Source organism: Aotus nancymaae, unplaced genomic scaffold (assembly GCF_030222135.1).
Source record: "Aotus nancymaae isolate 86718 unplaced genomic scaffold, 86718_ANA_hifiasm-v0.15.2.pri h1tg000020l, whole genome shotgun sequence".
NCBI lineage: Eukaryota > Metazoa > Chordata > Mammalia > Primates > Aotidae > Aotus > Aotus nancymaae.
This window is the reverse complement of record NW_026988432.1, coordinates 24,584,290-24,606,508: the sequence shown is the minus strand read 5'-3', so window position 1 is coordinate 24,606,508 and position 22,219 is coordinate 24,584,290. Positions and strand designations below refer to the sequence as shown.

The 22,219-nt window shown below is 35.5% G+C and overlaps 1 protein-coding gene across 3 annotated transcripts in view; it reads left to right on the top strand.

Moving 5' to 3' along the window:
• Positions 1-22,219, top strand: part of DCC (DCC netrin 1 receptor) — a 1,184,710-nt gene that overhangs the window by 543,531 nt on the left and 618,960 nt on the right. For all 3 annotated transcript variants that reach the window (XM_012464272.3, XM_012464274.3, XM_012464273.3), the window contains exon 3: positions 18,388-18,672. In XM_012464272.3, coding sequence (XP_012319695.1) covers positions 18,388-18,672 — 285 coding nt within the window. The remainder of the gene's footprint in view (positions 1-18,387; positions 18,673-22,219) is intronic.

The following is a 22,219-nucleotide window of genomic DNA, read 5'->3' as shown; positions in this document are numbered from 1 at the left end:
ATTTCAAGTTAGACAGCAGCTTGAAACAGGTATTGCAAACTCAGTGTTCAGTTTGATCACTAATTAAGACCTTGTATATTCTTTGTGCTTTTATCTAAACCCTGTTATCACTCTGCAACTTTTAGGACTAATTAAAGCAGGCTCGTCTATCCTTGCACTATCTCTTGTAGCATTTTAGAAAAATTAATCAATTTGTTTCTTTTTTTAAAAAAACTATCATTAACATATATTCGCAGAAATGGAGAGAGAGCCAAACATGTTATTTTCTATCCTTTGTGTTGCTAAATGCTTTATATTATGTTTACTTCATCTGTGTCTTCTTAGCTACAAAACAGTAGTTCCAGCAAAAAGTGAAGGTGTTCAGAGTTTGATACTATGCAATTAAGACTTAAGGATACTAATTTTAAACTTTCATTTTTAGATCTTGTCAACAATGATAAAAACGAGGGTCACTTCCCCTTTTATTCATCAACAAATGTTTTTAAAACTTGCTCACAAATTATATAATATTTAATGCTTTTATAATACAACCCCTGTGGATACCAGAGAATATCTTTTCCAAGTCATAATTTTAGGCAATTGTTTATCTCAACTTCGAGATTTTTCCCCCTCAAAATGTCAAAATTTGGAATATCTACAGCTTCATAGCACAGCTTATCCAACTGTTAATAGGCATTATTAATGTGGTCATGATTTTTAAATCCATTTTTTTTTTCCCAGAATTAGACAGTTTACAGCCTCTGTATCAGACCAAACCATCTGCTCTTAGATGTGTTGGTTTCTCCAAGCAGGAGAGCTTTCTCCTGCTTTTCGCTGAAGTAATACAGTACTTTCATTTTGGTTTTGGCAGGAGGAAACTGGACTTAGCCTTTGAAAGGAAGTCTCTTAAGACACTGATAATGCACTTTCAATTAGTAAAATTAGCCTTTATCACTTAATAAATGAAATGAGTCTCTCTATCCACTTTATATCACAAAGAATTAAAATCTCCTGTCCTTTGTTTTAATTGGTGATTGAAAATACGTTTCCATCTAAATGCATTAGCACTGAGCATCCCCTCCCCTGTTGTGCTTCCTGTTTGAAAAGCTAATTAAATGGTTTCATTGCTGATTGGCTGGAGGCCTATACAACTTCCTGGCTGCAGGCCATTAACACCCTGGCAAGAAGTGATGACAAAAAGATGAAGAGATTTACACCCTCTGATTTCTGTATTAACAACAAGGACAAAACAGTATGTGGTCTTGTCAGTGGATAATACAATTTAGAGATAGGATTTCTTTTTCCACAGGTGCATTTGTCTCTGAAAATTAGCAGTTCAGCTTGGTGTGAATAATAAGGCATCTTCTCTGATGAGTTTGAATCATATTGAAAAATCTGTTATGGACAAGTTCAGGGTTTATAAGATTATTACCATTTCTCTAAATGATAGAACCCAAGTCAGCTTATTTCTAGACCTATTTTCTGATTACTTTTTAAAAAGTACTGGAAATAACAAGTATGAAAAGTGTTCTATAAGGCAAAATACACATATATAAATATTGCAAAAAACATTTTTGTTAATTATGTCAGTTATTTAACATAAAATTTTTAGCAACAAAGAACAATGCACTAAGATAATATGATTGCTTTTTGCAATGAATTCACTACCGGTTTTAATAATTTACCATATATTTTAGCAAGAAAACATGTGAAGCAAATGTGTATGTGTGTATACAGAAGCCTACATAAAAATAGAGGGCTATATGTATACATTTGACTAGACATTTGCAAATAAATATACTTAGACACATACACCTCTTTATATAGATATCTATATACACACATATATATACATATATGCATACGCATGAATAGTAATCATGCACATAAATACACATATACACATATGTCATGATATCAGACATAATGGCTTTTCAAACAGGAAGCTTAACAGGGGAGGGGATGCTCAGTGCTAATGCATTTAGATGGAAATGTGTTTTCAATCACCAATCAAAGATGAGTTACAGAGAACCTCTAATATATAAGATTTGGAACTAGGAATTGGAAATGTGGTAAAAATCCTTACTTTTTTATATTCATCATATATTCTTTCATAAAATGAAATTATGGGGTATATTCGATCACTAAGGCCTTTTCTAGATTTAAAGTGATAAATCTAAGAATATTTAGATCCCTTTTATTAAAACACTAAGGAATTCTGAAAATGATAGAAGATGAATATGGAAGGATAGAAGTACAAATATCAGGCTTTCAATAATCAATCAGCCAATAGCCATTGACTACATACTACTCTAAAGGTGCTGAGTTAGGCTAAGACTACTAAGTAACTTAAGTCTCATTCTTACTTGTTAGGAGCTTGTAGAATGATTTTGGAGAGCTATGTAGCTGTTGATATCAAACCCATCAAGGAAAAGACGGGATTGATAAGTGGGATGGAAAATTTATAATTTAGATCCTATGTTTTAGAAACAGGAGGAGTCACTTTACATAATACAGAGTGTACTGTAAATCTGGTTTGTATAATTAATTGGCTTACAAAACGTTTTCTTACTAGTTGTTTCAAAGAGAATCTAACCCTTTAGGGTCTAAATTATTGCAAGTTTTAAATTCTGAGTTACCATAATGAATTTTTCATAAATTGAGGCCATCACCAAAATATTCTGCAGTGAAAAGGACCAGTCATCACAATTTTAAGATGAAGTAAATCCATTGAAACAGAATATTTTAGAGTTATCTTAACAGATGGCCCTTTGCCTGAATGGACAAAACAAAAATAATCACTTCTTAATGTAGTCAGACTTAAGGAGAGTATTATTTGGCATTTTTACCATGTAAGACACTGTGAATATCCAAGGAATATAGAGCACTATATCTGGCTTTGAGTAATCTAAAATTTAATTGGATGAAAATATGGTATCTGTACCAATAAATAGCTGCTGATTTCCAAATGAGTGTCAATGAGACTAAGATCTATGCAATAGCAACAAAGAAAACAGAGAAATACATGTTTGATTTGAGCTTAGAAGTTTGAGTTGCATCCTTATATTTTAGCTGTGCACTCAGCAAATACTTACTGAGTGCCTACCATGTACCAGGCAAAGAGGATTCAATGTTGAGCAATTCCAACCACGGCTCAGCCCTCATGAGTTGGAAAAGAGCAAACTAATTGAACACAGGGGTGGAGGGCAGAGGGAGGCACAGCTGGTGAAGTACATAGGGAAATATAAAGTCATGCTTAAGAACTCAGTGAGAAGACTAGCTGGGATAGAACATGTTGTTGTTAATGAAGAATTATCAGAAACAAGAATTGCTAGTAATTGATTTCATAGAACCTCCTAAAACATAGCTCCCTATGTTACATATCAGGTAAGAAATTTGGAAAATATTGATATGTTACGAGATTCCTAGGTTTAAGCTTAAAATTAGGTTAACCCTTTATAAATTTACTAGTGAGAAATTATCTTGAAGACACACATATTACTCATAGGTGGCCTCAGATTGATGAACTCTGTTGGCATCTTAATAGATGGTTCTACATCTAAGACTCAGTAGCAGTTTTTCAAAAGTACAAACTGTGATTACAATAAAATATCAGTATGTGTCTCAAATACTGTTCTGATGTAGAAGTATCTGTACCTCACTTTAAATACTGGTGCAAGCAAACTTTGATTCAAAGCCAAGTCATAAAACCTGGCAAAATTTAAGATACATCTAGCTGTTTTAAACATGGGCTCTTGATCTTCTCTTCCTTGAAAAGCTGAATGATTTTAAAATAGCAATATTGAGACAACCTTTGAGAACCAGAGTTCTAGTTACAGAACCAATATAAATCAGGGTAAATGACTTAAAATTAATAAGAAGGCTCAATAAATGACAAGGTAGCTTATTTATTATAAGCAAAAGAAATAATATAATGTTCAAATTAATACTCAAATTTAGTTGGTCAGATTTTTGCAGTTTTGGGGTTTTCATTGACTCCTGTCTTACCATAAATCCCTAGGCTTGTTTTTAAGCTCCTCTGTTAAGAACCCTGGTGATAAGTGTTGCCTGGTGAACTCTGCATTTTCTACTAGACAGGCAGCTTCCTTAGGGTGGTGATAGGGAATGTTTATAATTTGCTTCTGGAGTTTCAGTGTCTGATGTATCTACTACATTAGTTTTGTTAAATTATGTCCTGAATGATTGATATAAATTATGTCCTGAATGAATGACATGGATGAATGTAAGTTCTGGTCACATATTAGGTTGTTTAAACATAGAATTACAAAGTAATGTGTTTTTATAAATGATAGAAGCCTTGGGATCAATCTTTTTCATTTTTGAGATTCAGAAATTGAAGTCCAATAATTAGTCCGTTACTCCTGTTTATTTTTTAGCCATATCTCTTGCTCACATGCATTTTTTTACTGTCTTCCATACTACCACATTTTTATACCAACATAACCTAAGCAAAATTGTGACCTGTTGAATACAGGAAGAAATTCTTCAATAAATTTAGCCAGCTTAAGTTTCCTTGTTTTTTGTTCCCTGCTTTCAAGGCCAGACTTCCTTACTCTCTGTGTTCCCCCTGCCCTGGTAAACAACCTTCCTGCCAGTCCTTATCTATAGAGCTCACATTTCACATCTGTTACGCACTCTGTGAATTACCCCTCCCATTGCAATGGCTATTCCCATTGAAACTGATCTTCCTGCCTTCCCACTGGTATAACTGCATTCCTACACTTTTCAAGTTAGCCAACTGGGTTTAGCTTAGATTGTGCGATCAACTCCATTCAATGGAGGTAGGACACAGTAACAGAGACAAGCTGTGTTAGAGATAATAACAGCCTCTGCTTTCCTCTGTTCAGGTGTGCTCTCATGACAACCAGACCTCTGAGGGGTACCCTCCTACAGGAGCAAATTTGCCTTGCTGAGAAAATGTATGTTCCAGTGCTATTTCTTTTGCAGCACCAAAAATTTATTTCTAAGATCACCTAAATATTTTACTTGGAAACTGAGATTTGTTCTTGACCCAACACTTTTCCTCATAAACTATACTCAACCTTCAATAGGTTCTGTTCATTATACATCAAAATATAGCTAGACTTTCTCCTTTTATCCATCCCAACTGCTACCTTACTTGTCTATTTCCTTTTGCCTTGACTGCTATTAAGTTTTTGTCTGAGACTCCTGCTTCCACTCTTGTATTCACCACCACCTCCTCAAACTGTTCTCTGTACAGCAGCCAGAATGGTCTTCCAGACTTGTAAATCTGGTCATGTCATTTCCTTGCTTAAAATCCCTTAATAATGCCTCAATGTGGTTGAAATAAAATGCAGACTTAGTAAGGTGGTATGTGGCATCTAAATTACCTACCCTGCTTATAGCTCCAGGTTAATCTTTTTCCATGTTCCTCTTGGCCCACTGATCATCAAAGCTCATGTCCTACTAAACCATGCTTCTTTTTAATAAATACTTCTTAATACTGTAATACTTCTTTTGAAGTTCATAGCTATTAATATCAGGAAAGGTCATAAACAAGCTTGGAAGCAATGTTGCTGCCGATTCTATAAAAACTGCATAAGTACCCTGACACTTGAGGTTTAAAGCTGTTCTGAAGGAATAATTTACTTCCTACCACACATACCTGCAGCCAGATTTTGACCCTCAAAGAAGCAGCGTAGAAATATATCTGACTTCCCAGGTGTCCCCTTTCTTCATCTTTATTCTCAGTCTAAGTGTCATGTGATATAACTTGACCCAGGAGAATGTCCCCACAACTGAAAGATTTTCATGAAGGATGATTTACTATTCTCCAATGTACTAACATTTTTCTACAGCCCAGTGATTGTTGGGGAGTGAGTACACAACGAAATGTGTTGAAATAAAACATCATTTCAGGCTTTTGTGGTGAGCTTTGATTCTTGTGAGTTTGAGACACATTTCAAAACTGTAAACTTTAGCGTCAAACATCATCATTTCCCTTTGAGTGGCTATTGTGTCAGGTTATTCTGGGTCAGCTTATCAACAATTCAATAATTCTTAAACAAGTTTTGATTTTCCCAGAGTCTCAGTAGAGAAGGTTGAAAATCACACAAGTTATGCAGTTATGCAGAAATATTTTGGTTTTTCATTTTCATTGTGCAAAGGCACTATATGCAAATGCATTTTATTACCTCCAATTTTCCCCCAGTAGGTACTTCCAAATTGAAATTAACATTATATAGATTTACCAGAAGTCTTTAATCTAAATTACTATTTCTGTTGGGGTTTCTTGCTTCTAATTTTACAAAATGGATTTTATGGGGAGGAAAAATATATTAAAATTATGAGAAGAAACAATTTGACTCCTTTTGATATATTTGATGTGAATCTTAGCTATTACCAAATTAGCTTCAATGAATGATATAGTACAGAATAAAGGCTTGAGCAGACACTACTCTTTCTGCTGCCTCCTTGTATTGAAAACTTGTTCCATTTAGCTTTCTCCTGTTTTTGTCTCTTTCTGCATATTTTGAATATAGCACTCAGGCACATGTTTTTGGCAGGGAAAAAAAATCACTTATATTGAGAAGAGGATGGTCCTATGAAACAAATGTAGAGTAATACATATTGCCAGAGAATCTCAGAAGGGCCATTTACAGCCATATAAAGGCAAAACTTTACATTGTTATACCTAATATAGTGCCTGGTATGTATTCAATGACTGCTGCTGATAAGAAAAATAGGAACTCGGGTTAATAGATTGTCAGATAGAAGATAATTTAAACCTTTGGATAACATGCTCAATTAAAAGTTTGAAACAAAACCCAATAAATTGTTTCAATGACCTTTGAAACTAATAAGAAATGTCTTGCTAAATTTTCTCTTTATGAAAATCTTTGTTGTTAGGGCTTTGTAATGTTTCATTCAGAAAATATGCTGGATGTGAATTCTGTATTCCTACCTTGGTATTCTGAAATCCAGAAGAGTGAATCATTTTCTGAACAGTATTGCACTTAACTATAACATAGCACAACTTGTTACATAACGTGATATAACATGTTAATATAGCAGAAACATATGTTACTAATTATTTCTTTATTTGGGTATTAATATTTATTGAATGCTACTGTGTATCTAGGGAATAATAACAAAACATAGGAGTCATAGATACCCCCCTCATGAAAATCACAGTGCTTCTATAGTCAAAACACACAAGACTTACAATACAATTTTTTAAAAGAACAATATCAGGCTGTCTTATGAAGTTGAAAAAAAAAATGTTTTCAAACTCCTCACTGCTTCTCATCATTTACTGACTTATTTGCCATCTCCAAAAACATGTGTGGTCTTTAGATTCACTGCTTTTTGCACATGTTTCTCTGTCTAGAATGTTGTTTTGTATCTTGGGCACCTGGTGAACTCCCATTCTTTAATCAAGACCCAGCCATAGTCCACCATTTTTGAAGCTGTTTTTTGATTATTGATTTCACAACAGGTATCACTGAGGATTATTTTATCTTTGACCCACTAATATCTTTCATTTTTATCATGGTGCATTATTCTGTATCTTTTCCTTTCCTACTAGGCTATGAACTCTTTGAGGAAAGAAACTGATACTGTTCATCATTGTATTCCTTAGGCAATTAGGATGATCCCTGGCACATATTAGACGTTCAATAAATGCTGAGTGACTCTAGTACTCTGGATTCTCCAGAAACAGAACACTCTCACACACACACATGCATACACACACACAATATAAATATATAACATTTTTATATTAATATATATTTAAGATATATTAGTATATTATTTAGTATATAAGAGCTAATCTGTTTAGAAAGATAGAGACAGAAAGACAAAGAGATTGATTGCAAGGAATTGACTCACATGGTTCTGGAGGCTAAGAAGTCCTAATATCTGTAATTGGCAAGATAGAGACCTAGGAGACATGATGGTATAGTTCCAGTTAGAATCTAAAGACCTTAAAACAAGGAGAGTTGATGGTGAAAGTTCCAGTTCAAGTCTGAGTTGAAAGGCAAGAGAAGACTAATGCCCCAGCTCAAGCAGTAAGACAGAAAATGAATTTTTTTTACTCTGTCTTTTGTTCTATTCAGCCTTTCAATGGATTGGATAAAGCCCATCCACATTGGGGAAAGCATTGTCTGATTCAGTCTATTGATTTAAATGTTAATTTCATCCAGAAACACCCTCATAGACACATCCAAAATAACGTTTGGCCAAAAGGCTGGGTGCCCCATGGCTCAGTCAAGGTGATACATAGAATTAGTCACCACCCTAACTGAGTGAATGAATCAGAGATCTGGGAATTCCAATTAATTAATGCAATCAATGCAGGTAGCAGTGTATGGAAGAAGAACCTAGATAAAGTAGGGAAAGTGTTGTGACAGGGGTGTGATGAAAAACAGAAGATGGTACCAACTTAAAGGGTTTGCTCTTCTGCTTTTGAAGGTTTTGTCTGTCCTGAATTGTGCATACTTTCAAGTAGGCCCAACAAGTATCAGCCATATTCACAATGAACTTTTATGAGTGTTGCAACCATTCATTAGCCATGTGTAATGAGATTTTTAGCTTAATAGAAAGCCTCAGCCTGAATTGTGTAAAACTATTTATTATTATTGATTATAAACCAATCTCAGGTTTTTGTAATAAGAATTTTATCTGCAGAATAGAGAATTAAAATAAAATTATTGTCAAAGCTTGTGGAGATAAACATGCCTTCATGAAATCAATATGCTCGTGAGAAGTTGCTTGCAATTTTCACTGAATATAAGGCACTGCCTAGAGTATTAGAAACATTAGGAAAGTTTCCTTTTGTATTTTTAAAGATATGCTTGTTATAGAAAAAGATTAGAAGTACAATTTTCCCTCATTTTAAACTAAACATTTTTAAAAATGTTTATTAACATAATTTTCTATGGATGTATATAATTTTATGTACAGTGGATATAATTTGCTTAACAAATTACCAATTGTGAAATTAGCCTATTTTATATTTTTTACTATTTTAAATAACAATGTTAAATGCATATGTAACTTTCTTCTTTGTATTCTTCTATATGGATTCCGAGAAGAAAAATTACTGGGTTAAATTTGTTTTGAGACAGAGTCTTGCTCTGTTGCCCAAGCTGGAGAGCAGTGGTGCAATCTTGGCTTATGACAACCTCAGCCTCCTGGGTTCAAGTGATTCTTATGCATCAACCTCCCGAATAGCTGGAATTACAGGTGCACGCAACGCAACCATGCTCTGTTTATTTTTTAATTTTTAGTTGGGTGGAGGTTTCACCTTGTTGACCAGGCTAGTTTCGGGCTCCTGACCTCAGGTAATTCACCCAACTGGGCCTCCCAAAGTGCTGGGATTACAAGTGTGAGCCACTGGGCCCAGCCATGGTTAAATTCTTATGCAGATTTTCAACTCACTTTACTAATGTGGTGTATCAATTCACACTTTCAGAAGTATTGTTAATTATCATTTTAAGAATTTGTAACACTGATAGGCTAAGGTCCTATATCATTTTTGTTACCTTTTCAGTTTTGATTACTAGTGAATATTTGTCTATATTAGAAATTTAAAGAATTTCTATAGAAAATCTTAAAGTAAAACAAGCAAATAATCAACTCCTAACTGATCTACATATTAAGTATGAGTCTACATTTGGCTTAATGCGTACTCACAGTTAAACAACCTGTTTCAATCACCAAAGACGCCAGCAGAGCTAAGGTGAAAGGTAATTGCCACTATACATGATTTGCTATTTAGTCTCTGCTGTGGGAAGGATTTCATTCTAACTTTCCCATAAAGCAATGGCATTGATGTTCCATATAATTTGATTAGATTTTAAGAAGAATAGAGAAAAACAACACTAGGTGAGTTTGAGGAAGAGGTGGTAAAACTCTATTACTTAACCTTGTGCTTAGAACAGATATTATAAAATAGCTCGAATGGATGAAATAGTTATTAAAATGCTATCTAGAACAATGCTTCCCCAAACTGCCTTTGTTGATCCTATAGTTAATCAAAGACATTGATGGGCCAAGCTAACTCATACTTGTCTGATGGCTGATAATGAAATCAAGAGGAGCAGACCTGTTAGGACATGGTGTAGTCTGATAACCACCTCTAGGGGAAAGCTGGGTGGGGGCTGGAATTGAATTCTGGATTTACTGGGTGATTCTGTGCAATGCCTTTATAAAATACATTCCCTCAGAGACAGCACGCTTTCCTAATTATTATAATGGCAAAATGCAAACTACCCAAAGTCCTGAGGATGTTACTAAGAAGGATGATTCTGAAGAATCCTCAATACTCCATGGCCTTGAAGGCCAGCTAAGAAATAACCTAGGAGTGCTCCTAGGTGAGATTATGGTAGACCAGCCTTTAAACTGGCTCTTGGTCAGTACCCAAATGGCCATCTGGTTCTAGGTCTCATGTATAGTCAGGCTCTCACTGCTTCAAGGATCTGGGATGGTACCAACACTACACAGGATGTTGTATTGGACAAACCCAAAGGACGATTCTGAGAAAGACTTAATTGCTGGCATTTCTCCTTGACTATTTTTGGCCTAGGACAAAACCTCATTGTGTGTTGCTAAGCTTTTAGAGTTGGACACACTGAGTGTAATCTGCCTATATGGTTTTTCTTTTCCTCTGCCATCCTTCAGAAGTTCAGTCATTTGGTCATGTGATTGTTTCTTATAAGATCACCCGCTGGGCAAACATGACTGGCACCTACCAGGCATGCTTACCAGGGCTTTGTTTGCACCATGCAACAATTGCTTTTCGGCCAGCCACGTGGGAATCTGTAATTTTGCCAATGATATTGAAGCAAAAATAAAAAGCGGTGGGAGAGAGAAGAGGGACATGATAGCTTGCAAAGGGACATGGCACTTACGGGCCGAAATGAGCGTCTAACAAATTCCCTGCATATCCTTTATTGGTCTTCTGGCTGCTTTTTGAAAAGGACTAATTCTAGAGGACTTCTCTTTGGATTGCCTCTATTCTCTGCCCTTTGGCTAATTTGAGAATTAAAAAGGGCAAAGGAGGTCTGGCTTTGAAGGGATGTAACCTTCAGGCTTTAATTTGGAGCAAACAAAGCATTTACAGCAGCTCTCCTCTGGCAGTTGCAGAGTATTATCACACTGCTGAATATTTAAAAGCAAGGCGTGTTTCCAACCCCAAGGTCTGTCCCCCAATTGATAAGTCTCTTTTTATTAAATGAACTTTAATTACTTAATAATTAGACCTTCCACAGGAGAAGATGTGGATCCTGATAGTCTGCCAACAAGGCTAGAGGGCAAGTTGGAAGAATGTGGCATTTTCAGATTAGAATTTAAAAGAAGGAACAGGCCCATTCTGGGGGGGTGTGGGTGGAGGAGAGACCTCCCTAGAGGCGGCAAATCTTGGCATAAACCAGGACTGTGAAATGCCTTATTTCCGCTTTTGCTTGAAAACTAAAGTAGTTTAGAATTAAATAAATGAGAGTACATGTCGAAGATATTCCAACTTTCTGACTGTCTGGATCTGATGGAAAGATTTCTCGTCGTCTATGCAGTGTGTGTATGCTTGGGTGGAAGGGTAGGGAGAGACTATTGTTCTCCTCATTTTAATTCTGAGAGCCTAACACTTTCGATGTCCCTACAGTTTGAGCAGCTTTCCATTCATTGCCATGGTGATTTTTTACCTCACTATTTTTTAGCATCACAAAGGAAAAACCCAAATGAAAAATGTTTGCTGCTTTTGCTATTAACATTTCTACTGCCTGTGACAGCAAATATTTGGGTTGTGCCTAGCTTCTGAGGAAGTGTGTATTGGTCTGAGGAGACTGATGGCCGCATCCATTGCACAGGCTGTCCCAGCGGCCCTGAGACCATTGATAACTTTGCTCCTGAGGACAGTGATGGGAAGGGAGGATGAGGAAATCTCATTCAAAATGTCTACTGATTTCCAATTGAACTATATATTGGCTTAGATAATATTTTCATGAATGCCTTATTCATAGCCTCTCTACCCCTCACCCCCCAAGTATCTTCAAATGAAAGGATTTCTTAGCCTTAGCTTTTATCCACTTTCCTAAAACAATCACTGCTTTTCCCTTCTCTTATTTTATTCTTTATTTTTTAAAGACAGGGTCTCTCTCTATCACCCAGGCTGGAGTGCAGATGCATGACCATGATCCTGCCGCGTCAGCTTCCTGAGTAGCTAGGAATACAGGTGTGCGACTCCACATCTGGCTATTTAAAATATTTTTTTTTATAGAGACAGAATCTCTCTATCTTGACCAAGTTGGTCTTAAACTCCTGTCCTTAAGCGATCCTTCCACCTTGGATTCCCCAAGTGTTAAAATTAGATGCATAAGCCACTACTCCAAGGCTCCTTTAACCCTTTATGCTTTCCTAGTGATTACTAGTCTTTCCTAAACTTTCCAATATTTAGGGTTTGGAATATTTGCCTAAACTGACTGTCTTAACGATACATATTTTTTATTCACATATATTTGATGCCCAAGTATTTGCCATTTACCACGCTGCTAAGTGCTTACATGATAGACTAAGATAGATTCAACCCTGATTTGTGGAATTTACAGATTAGTCTGGATGATAGCTATCAAATAAATTCCAGTTAATTAATTACATTGAAGTAAATGCTGGAAATAAAACCTGTAGGACTGCTGGTTCTAACTGGGAGAAAGCCACCATGAGGGAATGAGAATGGATAAATAATAAATGTTCTAGGAACAAATTGGGGTTACGGCTCTTTAACAGGCATTGAGGAACACTTAACAAAGTAACATATATATAAGTAGACTCCTAATGGATCCTTTTAGTGTTAAAATTAGTGTTACAGAACGGTGGAAGATCCTTTACAGGAATCAAAATAAACAAGGTGAGACCCATTTCTCTATGGTAGTTTCATAATGGCACTGAATCTCTTGCTAACAGCACTCAGTGCTTACTATTCAACTATAATTAGAACTGTTGACATCAGTATAATTTTTGAAGCTGAAGCCCAGGCACTTTTACTGTGTATTAATCACTTATAAAATTTGAATTAAAACTGTCTTTATCATTTATAAGGAGATTAAACAGAGCTTCCATATGTGTCTGACTTTTCCATATGTAAAACAAAATATTCTTTCCTTTTGATGGTTTCTCACTATTAGGTTCTGATCTTTGTTAATGCATGGAGATCCAAATAATGTGGAAATCTGTAGGTTGGCTTATGTGGGACACTTCCAACAAGACCAGGTGTTCCTCTATTTAAAGCTTCCATAGCATCTTGCACCAGGCTAGGTATGAAGGTAGGAACTTTGAAATCCATTGTTGAAAACAACCTTTTCCTAGGCTAACAATATAAGCCTTCTGAAATCACCAAAAATCCTTTGTGTGCTATTTTGAATAGTGCAGTACGTCAGGCTGAAATTTGTCTATAGGAGTTCAATGTGAGGCAGAATGTACTTAGTAAACAACCAAGTGTACTCAGTACAGTACTGCTACTTGTGGGTTGAGTGAAGAGTATTGACATATAAAAGAAAGTCCTTTTGAAATATTTTCATTTATGTCAGAGAAATAAGATATTTTAAGAAGTATAATAATTTAATACTAAACCTTTAAAAATAACGATCATGGGCTGGGTTCAGTGGCTGTGATCCTGGCACTTTGGGAGGCCGAGGCGGGGGTATCATTTGAGGTCAGGAGTTCGAGAGCAGCCTGGCCAACATGGTGAAACCCCGTCTCTCCTGAAAATACAAAAATTAGCTGGGCTTGGTGGCGTGCACCTGTCATCCTAGCTACTTGGGAGACTGAGGCGGGAGAGTCACTGGGACCGGGGAGACAGAGGTTGCTGTGAGCTGAGATCGAACCACCGTATTTCATCTTGGGCGACAGTGTAAGACTTTGGCAAAAAAAAAAAAAAAAAGAAAACATAACAATCATACTATAAACATTTGAAAGAGTTTGGTACCAGTTCCATCTAGAAGGTGGAGATAATAATAGTACTTTCTTAAAGAGCCGTTGTGGGGATTAAATAAGGTCATTTATAAAGGTGCTTAAAATGGTATAAATGATAAAAGTGAATTTGTTCTCAAAGTCATCTAGCTAGTTAATTAATGAAGTAGAGAAGTGACTCCAGGTAATCTCATTATTCCAAACTGCTACAGAGTATGTTGGAAAGTGACAGAGCCAAAGCTCAAACCCAACTTTCAAAATGTGGATGTCTTCAATACTCTGTTTAGAGTCCCATAGAACCTCCACCAATATTGATGTATTTTTTTTTCAGTAAATATTTGATACACTTCACAGAAATAAAATACAGAAAACATCCACACGAATGTACATATACTTTCAAGCTTTTATTTATACACCCAACTTTTTATAGTATATGCAAGTTATGAGTACTATAAAAATTTAAAAGGTAGAATGATGATTTCCAGTAAGTAAGACTAGGAAAAAAGGGAGATTTTTGACTCAGTGCCTGAAGCATGACAAGAGATTTGATAGGAGAGAGGGTGTTCCTTTTTAGAGGAAGGTTCATAAGAAATGCAGCCAAGAGGAAACCATGTTTAGGACATCTACAAGGTCAATAGATTTGAGAACTGTTTTGCAGAAGTTGTGGAAAATGAGCCTGAAAGGCACATGGTGCTAGATGCCTGGGCACATATTTTAAAAAACCCTTTGCCTGTTTTGGGGTAAAAGACAATGCCAGAACATTTGGGGAACTTCAGGATTTCCTGAGTGAAGCAAAAACTTTGGTGATGTGGGAGCACTGATGTTTTGACTATGTTTGGAATGCGTTTGAGTGAGAAAAACAGAGAGATAGGAAGACCATTGCTGCTATGATTACAAAAGATCGGATGTGGCCTAATGAGTCTGAACCAGGCTTTTTCTATGAATGGGCTCTTGTTGAGCAGGTAACTATTTTTCACAAGGATCTAGTGAAAATTATACCTGTATCTCTCTCTGAATGAAGCATGGGAATCATTTATATTGTATTAGAACATTAAATGACTTTTCTCTCTGCATGAAGCATGGAAATCATTTGTATTGCATTAGAACATTAAATGACTTTTCTGAAAATACAGTATTTCATACATATGAGTTACAGTGAGTTTATTGTTCATTACTAGATATTCATATACATGCCTTGAAACTGTAGTACTAAGTTGATAGTCTATAACTACTTCTTTTAAGACTGTTCCTGGATTGTTACACTACTATGAGATGTAAGTGCTAAAATTTAGCACAGTATTGGGAGCATTAAGTCAAGCCATATACAACCTTATAAACTTAGAATTGCTTTTTACTGTGTAGAGTTTCCCTTTTAGAGACAGAAAGAAAAGACTACACATCATGTTTTTAATTTCTCACTCTGACAAGTAATCAACAATGTGAAATTTAAAAGCATTGCATTGTTAACTTTTAAACAGGATGCAGTTCTGACCCCAGTTTATTAACATCTGAAATCATCATAGAGTATATGCAGAATAGTAACCAATTCTATTAAGTCTAATTATATTAATATGCAATCCCAGGCTTTGTGTCTAATTCTTCCAGGTAGATGTTTACATAGAAAACCAATTGTTGAGTATCAATTTGAATTATTGCTTCATTTTACATATTCTAGGCTCTATAACTTGAAAATATGTTTTTTGAATAGAATAGATATTCATGTGTAAAATAGATGTTTTATTTTCTGTTTCATTATTTCTTTTTTTTGAGACAGAGTCTCACTCTGTCACCCAGGCTACACTACAGTGGCACAGTCTCAGCTCACTGCAACCTCTTCCTCTGGGCTCAGGTGATTCTCCCACCTCAGCCTCCCGAGAAGCTGGGACCACAGGTGTGTGAGAGCACACCTGGGTGATTTTTTAAAATTTCTTGTAGAGTTGGGTTTCGTCATCTTACCCAGGCTGGTTTCAAACTCCTGGGCTCAAGTGATTCTCCTGCCTTTGCCTCCCCAAATTCTGGGATTACAGGTGTGAGCCACCATGGATATATGGTTTAAATGTTTTAAGTTTATCCAATGTGTATAACTTCTAAAGAACCATAAATCTGAATACATAAATGTCCAGATTGTTTAAATCAACTTAAAATTTTATTCTCACCTACATGTATTAAATATATAACTTCTGTATATTAGAAAACTGTTCCTGACTGTATTTCCTTAACTATAAAATAAAATACTAGGGATGACAACCAAGAAGAAAACTATTAAATAAAATTTGTTTGAAACTTCATTGCCCTATGTAAGCCTCACATCTATCACTACTCATTGCAGTTTTGCTTGCTTTGTGTGTTACATACAGATCATGCTCTGTTTAAGTACATGCCTTAAATCCGTATCTGAGCCAATCTGTAGTAGATGATGTACTTCTTTGGAATAGACGCAAAACTATACACTGCAGATAGTCTGGAAACTGGATTTTGAGCAATAAGCCTGGGTACAAGTTAACTAAGTCCTTTTGTTCTTCACCCAGTGGTAGATGTAGCACAGACACAGATTAGTTTTTCTAACTGAAAAAGAATGAAATTAGGCAAGTGGCTGGCGCCCCCTTTAGGCAATCTGTAGTGTTTATCCAGGTAGCCCCATGGATCCAGATTTCAGAGCCTTAGTTTAAGAATCAGATGAGTAATTTTATAATCTATATGTGAGGAACAAATTTATATTTTCATCAATATTAAGGTTTCTGCATGGTATAGCATCAATCATTCGTACAAAGAACAATCTTAATATTGCAAATCTAGGATTGCTGGTCTATTTCTGTGGATATAACTATAATGAATGATATCCTTCAGCAGCTTGTACCTAAGCCATATGTAATTTTGGTCTAATTTCATATATCCAGTTAATCTGTGGTCCAAAAACTCTAATCCCTAAAAGAGCCATAAAATTTCACCTTCACTTAGGGAAGAAAGTGAAATAGCATCTCTATGACATTGCTTATTGTCTCTCATATTAAATTATGAGTTGGCCTAGGCCATTTTACCTTTGCCCTTTGGCCACAGAAAAATTTTTATCAGGTTGTGGGAAAAATTAGGATTATGAAAATTAGTAGACCCAAATTAAAACTGAACACAGTAGACTTCTGTTCACTAAATGTTAATGAGAAAATAAAGGTTTCTTGACAAAATTTAAACTTGGACCTGGGGAATGTTGACTTAAATCTATAAAATCAACATCACAGTAACATAAAATATGATTAGTAAAACTTGACATGAACCCCAGACTGATGAATGGATCAAAGTTCTTTGTGACATGTGCATACAGTTAAAACAATTTTGGCATGACTCAAATGAAAATAGAAATATCAGAATTTAACTGGGATGAATAGCGACCATAAATAATGATCAAAATTTTTGAATTTTCTCTAACAAATGAAATTTCCAATGGTTTTTCAATGGCATAATTGATAACAACAGATTTCTTTGTAATCATTTAAAAAACACAAAAATTTCATGGTCAAAAATTAGGATCACAAATATCCACTTGTTCATAAAAGGGGGTTTGAGATAGCAAGATGAAAATATCTTCTACCTGTCTCATGTACAATGTCATAGTGGAGAAGGCTTCTCTCTCAACATGCTTACACTTAGTAATGGCCCGTTTATTTCTTTTTTCCTTATATTAATTCATCTTTCATATTAATGCATGCTTTTCACATGTTCTTTTATATGAACAAAGTGACCGTGTGAATTAGACATTATCCCATTTCATGGCCCAAAGAAATGAAACAAATTTCCAAAGTATTCATATATAATAGGTGGCTCAACTATGCTAAAAACACAAGCTATTCTAATTCCAACTTTTAGGTCTTTTTCACTACTCCGCAGTCATACCTGGCAAATGTGGATGGACATTTATCTTAAGCAGTCAAGCCTAAAAGACAGTCCTTTGTTATTCTAATTGATGGTTCATGTTACTTCTAATTGGTGGTCATGTCCTGACCAGTTCTTCATGAATCTTCATGGCTTCATAATCCTTTGTCCAAAGTGGAGTAACAGGAATTCTGTCCATAGGACCAGGATTCGGAAGAACAAGTTTCTGTCTGTAGGATTGTAACCTAAAAACTGAACTAGATGTGGAATTTCACTTCTCTGAACCTCAATTTCCTTATTTTTTTTTTTCTCATTTTATGGGGCTGTTTTATTTACCAATAATAACAACATAGTAAGCTTCTAGAGATGCATGGCACATCTTCATTATTTTTTAGCCTCTGAACATACTGTAGTGCCAGACAGAAAGTGTGACAAAGTGTGAAGAGCAAATGAGATGATATTTGAGTAAACACCTTGTAAAATATAATTTTCTATAAAGAATACGTGTGATTCTTTTTTTTTTTTTTTTTTAACTGGCGATTATTGTGCTTTATTTGAAAGACTTATTCCTCCTTCTTGTTTGTCTCTTAGGACCACTGAGGTTCCTTTCCCAGACAGAATCTGTCACAGCCTTCATGGGAGACACAGTGCTACTCAAGTGTGAAGTCATTGGGGAGCCCATGCCAACAATACACTGGCAGAAGAACCAACAAGACCTGACTCCAATCCCAGGTGACTCCCGAGTGGTGGTCTTGCCCTCTGGAGCATTGCAGATCAGCCGACTCCAACCAGGGGACATTGGAATTTACCGATGCTCAGCTCGAAATCCAGCCAGCTCAAGAACAGGAAATGAAGCAGAAGTCAGAATTTTATCAGGTATTGCAATGCTCTTTGTTGTCTTCAGACTGATATTCTCTGGAATAAGTTGAAAAACAATTTTTTCTTTAACAGATATTTCTAATTGCTGTAAGTTCTGTATTGTTCATTGCGTTTGGTTTTTTTATTATTTCTTTCTTGCTTGCTGAAGCATTTGATGAGATTGTGCCAAAAGCTGTTCTTATTTTTTTCACGTCTAGTTGTTGAAGTTTCTGGAGAAACATCTCTCTCCTTTATTCACTTGTAACTGGTAAGCATTTCTCACATATTTCATTTTCCTCTGTTAACAGTCTAAGAGGTGATAGTTTTTATTCATTTCAAAGGATGAAGATGAAAATTAGCAATGTTAAGAATATTCCCTAAGTCAATATTGAACAATGTTTTTGTTTAATTTTTTTAGACCAGGATCTTACTCTGTTGTCCAGGCTGAATGCAGTGGTGCGATCACGGGTCACTGCAGCCTAGACTTCCCAGGCTCATGTGCTCCTCCCACCTCAGCCTCAGTACCTATGACCACAGCCCTGTGACACCACACCTGGCTAATTTTTTGTATTTTTTTGTAAAGACTAGGTTTTGCCCTGTTTCCCAGGCTGGTCTCGAACTCCTGGGCTCAAACAATCTGCTTGTCTAGGCCTCCCAAATTGCTGGGATTACAGGCATGAGCCACTGTGCCCAGCCTGAACAATCATTTACTTGCCCATTCCTACACTCATTTCTGAGAAGCACTGTGGTAAGTACTAGGTATGTGGCAGTAACTAAGACTGCCCAGAGCTTGGCCCATTAAAGTTCTGGGTGGACACATACATGTAAGTAATTACAATAGGGTATAATTGATATGATGGTAAGAAAAAGTCATTTCTCTCCAACTCTTATTTTCTCTTGTCTGGCAAATCTCTAAGACACTGGCCTCATTTTCTGATTCTAAATAGTCAGGGTTGGATTGGATGTTCCCTAAGATCTCTTTTCTTCCAATAACCACTACTGTAATATACCCATGTAATGCCTAGTTTCTCTTTTAACCGAACTTTTAAGACTGACTTACATGCTCTTCTGAGAATCACAAAAAAGGCACACACTTGAGTTATTGCAACTAACTACATCTTAAAGCATGGATATTGGCTTTGGTCTCTGCACTCTTAATTGTGTGTAGTTACAACAAATATTTCAGGTATGCAGAGAGTAGCATTCCTGTAATTCTAAAAGCAAATTGGCAATTCAATTGAAAGTTTCCAGATGCTTTAATGAGGACATCTCTAAAACTTCTTTCTCTTTTGTATATTCTCTACTCCATTAGTCTACAGGGATACTGACTTAAATGTATTAATAACTATTGGCAACACTTACATTTCATCCACTAGGCAATAACAGAAGAAAAGCTAGCATTTATTCCCAACACATACATGCATCTATTTATGTACCCATTACATACACAAAATTTAAAATATTTATATTCACATATTATTAATAATGCATCTGCTGAGTATATCAGATAGGAAGCCAAGGTAAGATGCATATAAAATGTGCAAGAATATGTTTATCTTAATCTGACAGGGAAGTCTGTTTTCCAGTGGTATTAAGGAATCAAGTTGAACTAATGAAATATTAAATGTGAAATACAAAGTTTTAAAAGACACAGAGACATAATAATCAAATCCCAATTTACCTTTATTTGTTCACCTTGCAACAGCCATTTGCATTGCAATCCATAGAGATTTATTTAAAGCCAAATTTTGTTTTATCGATTTGCCTGAATAGAGAATATGTTGTACTTTTGAGATGCATGAGTATTTCTTAGCTGAATTGAAACTGATTTTTTTGTAAAGGCATCACATCAGATAAGGATTGATTTAATTCTATGAATTCAAATATAAACCTCAGAAAAAGTTATGAGTTAAGATATTACATGCATGTGTTCCCACACACATACACACACACACAGACACACAAGTTACTGTCCTACGTGGCTAAACCTGTCTCGTATGCTAGCTGCCAAGTAAAGAACTTGCTAAAGGAGAATGTATTTAACACATTTATCCTCAAATTTGCAAGTTGGTTTAGAGTTCAAATTCACAGATGAACGATAAGTACAAGATTGAGAGCATGAATGAGTAAATGAATGAATGAATGAATGAATGGCAAAGCTCTGCTTTTCTTAGTTGCCACTTAGGGTTCTCTCATTTCAAAAATCATCCTAATCCTTTCTGAATCAATGTCTACTCTCTGTTAGTACCATTTTGAGGCAGTAACAAATTAAATATATAATACATGTGTGTATACATATTAATACATGCATGCACATATACACATATATTAGCATGACTTAGGACTATTAAATATGGTGCCAGATGGTTAGAACTCTTAAAAAGTATATCTTTTTTCCAGAGTCACTAAATTACCATGTTGACTGATGACGTTATTTATATCTTGTTTTAGTTTGAGACATTGGTAGGTGTTAATGAGAAATTTTGCAACTTTCCCCTAAATTCATTTTTACTATAGTTCATAAGAAGTGTTTGAATTTATGTGTATGTGTTTATAGTTATATAATTCTAAATAATATTTAATTTAGTATACTTATTCAAGTCTGAGTAAAACTTATTTCAGGTTGCCTCTTTTATACATCGGGTGTCTTCAATCACCAAGTAATGGAGGTCTATTAAATTCAGATTTTAACAGACAGTAGTTTTAAAGTGCTATCTTTCAGCACAGTTCTACTTTATTCATTAAATAAATAAATACTTTACTGAATGAACTTTTGAGTGAATCTTATGTACCTGGCTTCTTGCTGGTTGCTAGGAGTGAAAGGTTGAAATACCATGCCCTAAAAAAGCTTACAGTCCAGTGGGGGAAATACACAAAGCCAGTAGGCTGTAAAAGAAGAAAACACGGAGCACCACTGCCCTCATAAGAGAAATACCAACAAGTAGTAGCTAGACAAAGAGAAATATACACCATGGAAAAGAGCATCATGTGCAAAGCATAAGGAAAATAGAGATCAAAAGCTTTTCAGGAGAACTGCATATATTCTGTTTGACTGGCTCAAAGGCAGGAAGCGATAAAAGGGAAGAAGCTGGAAGGAAGGGAGTTAAATGGTAAGGAGGATGAAGTGGAGCGCTACAACATTCATCCTGGAGAGAATTGACCAAAAGCAGCTACTAAGGAAGAATCAGAAAAGATCCAGAAATGAAGATGTTTGGTCCTGGAAACATACCACATGTGGCTTATGGGTGAGGGGATGGAATCCAGACTCTGATGAAAGCTGGTTAGTAGCACTTTTCATTGAGACTGGAAGTGGGAAAGTAGTGCTACTGTGTTTAAAACAAATTACAGATTTTTTAGAAGATATTTTCCCATAAAATTTTATCTCTTCCAGATTAAAATAATTCTTTGTTTCATTAAAGTTAGGAAAATTAGTACCTAGTTTCATTTGTTGATTAATGTTTTAAGACAAATTGAATTTTTGCTTCCAGAAATTACACATGTGTAACAGAATCAGTAACAAATTGTTCTAAAGTGTTTTTAAAAATTTCAATAACAAAACACTAAG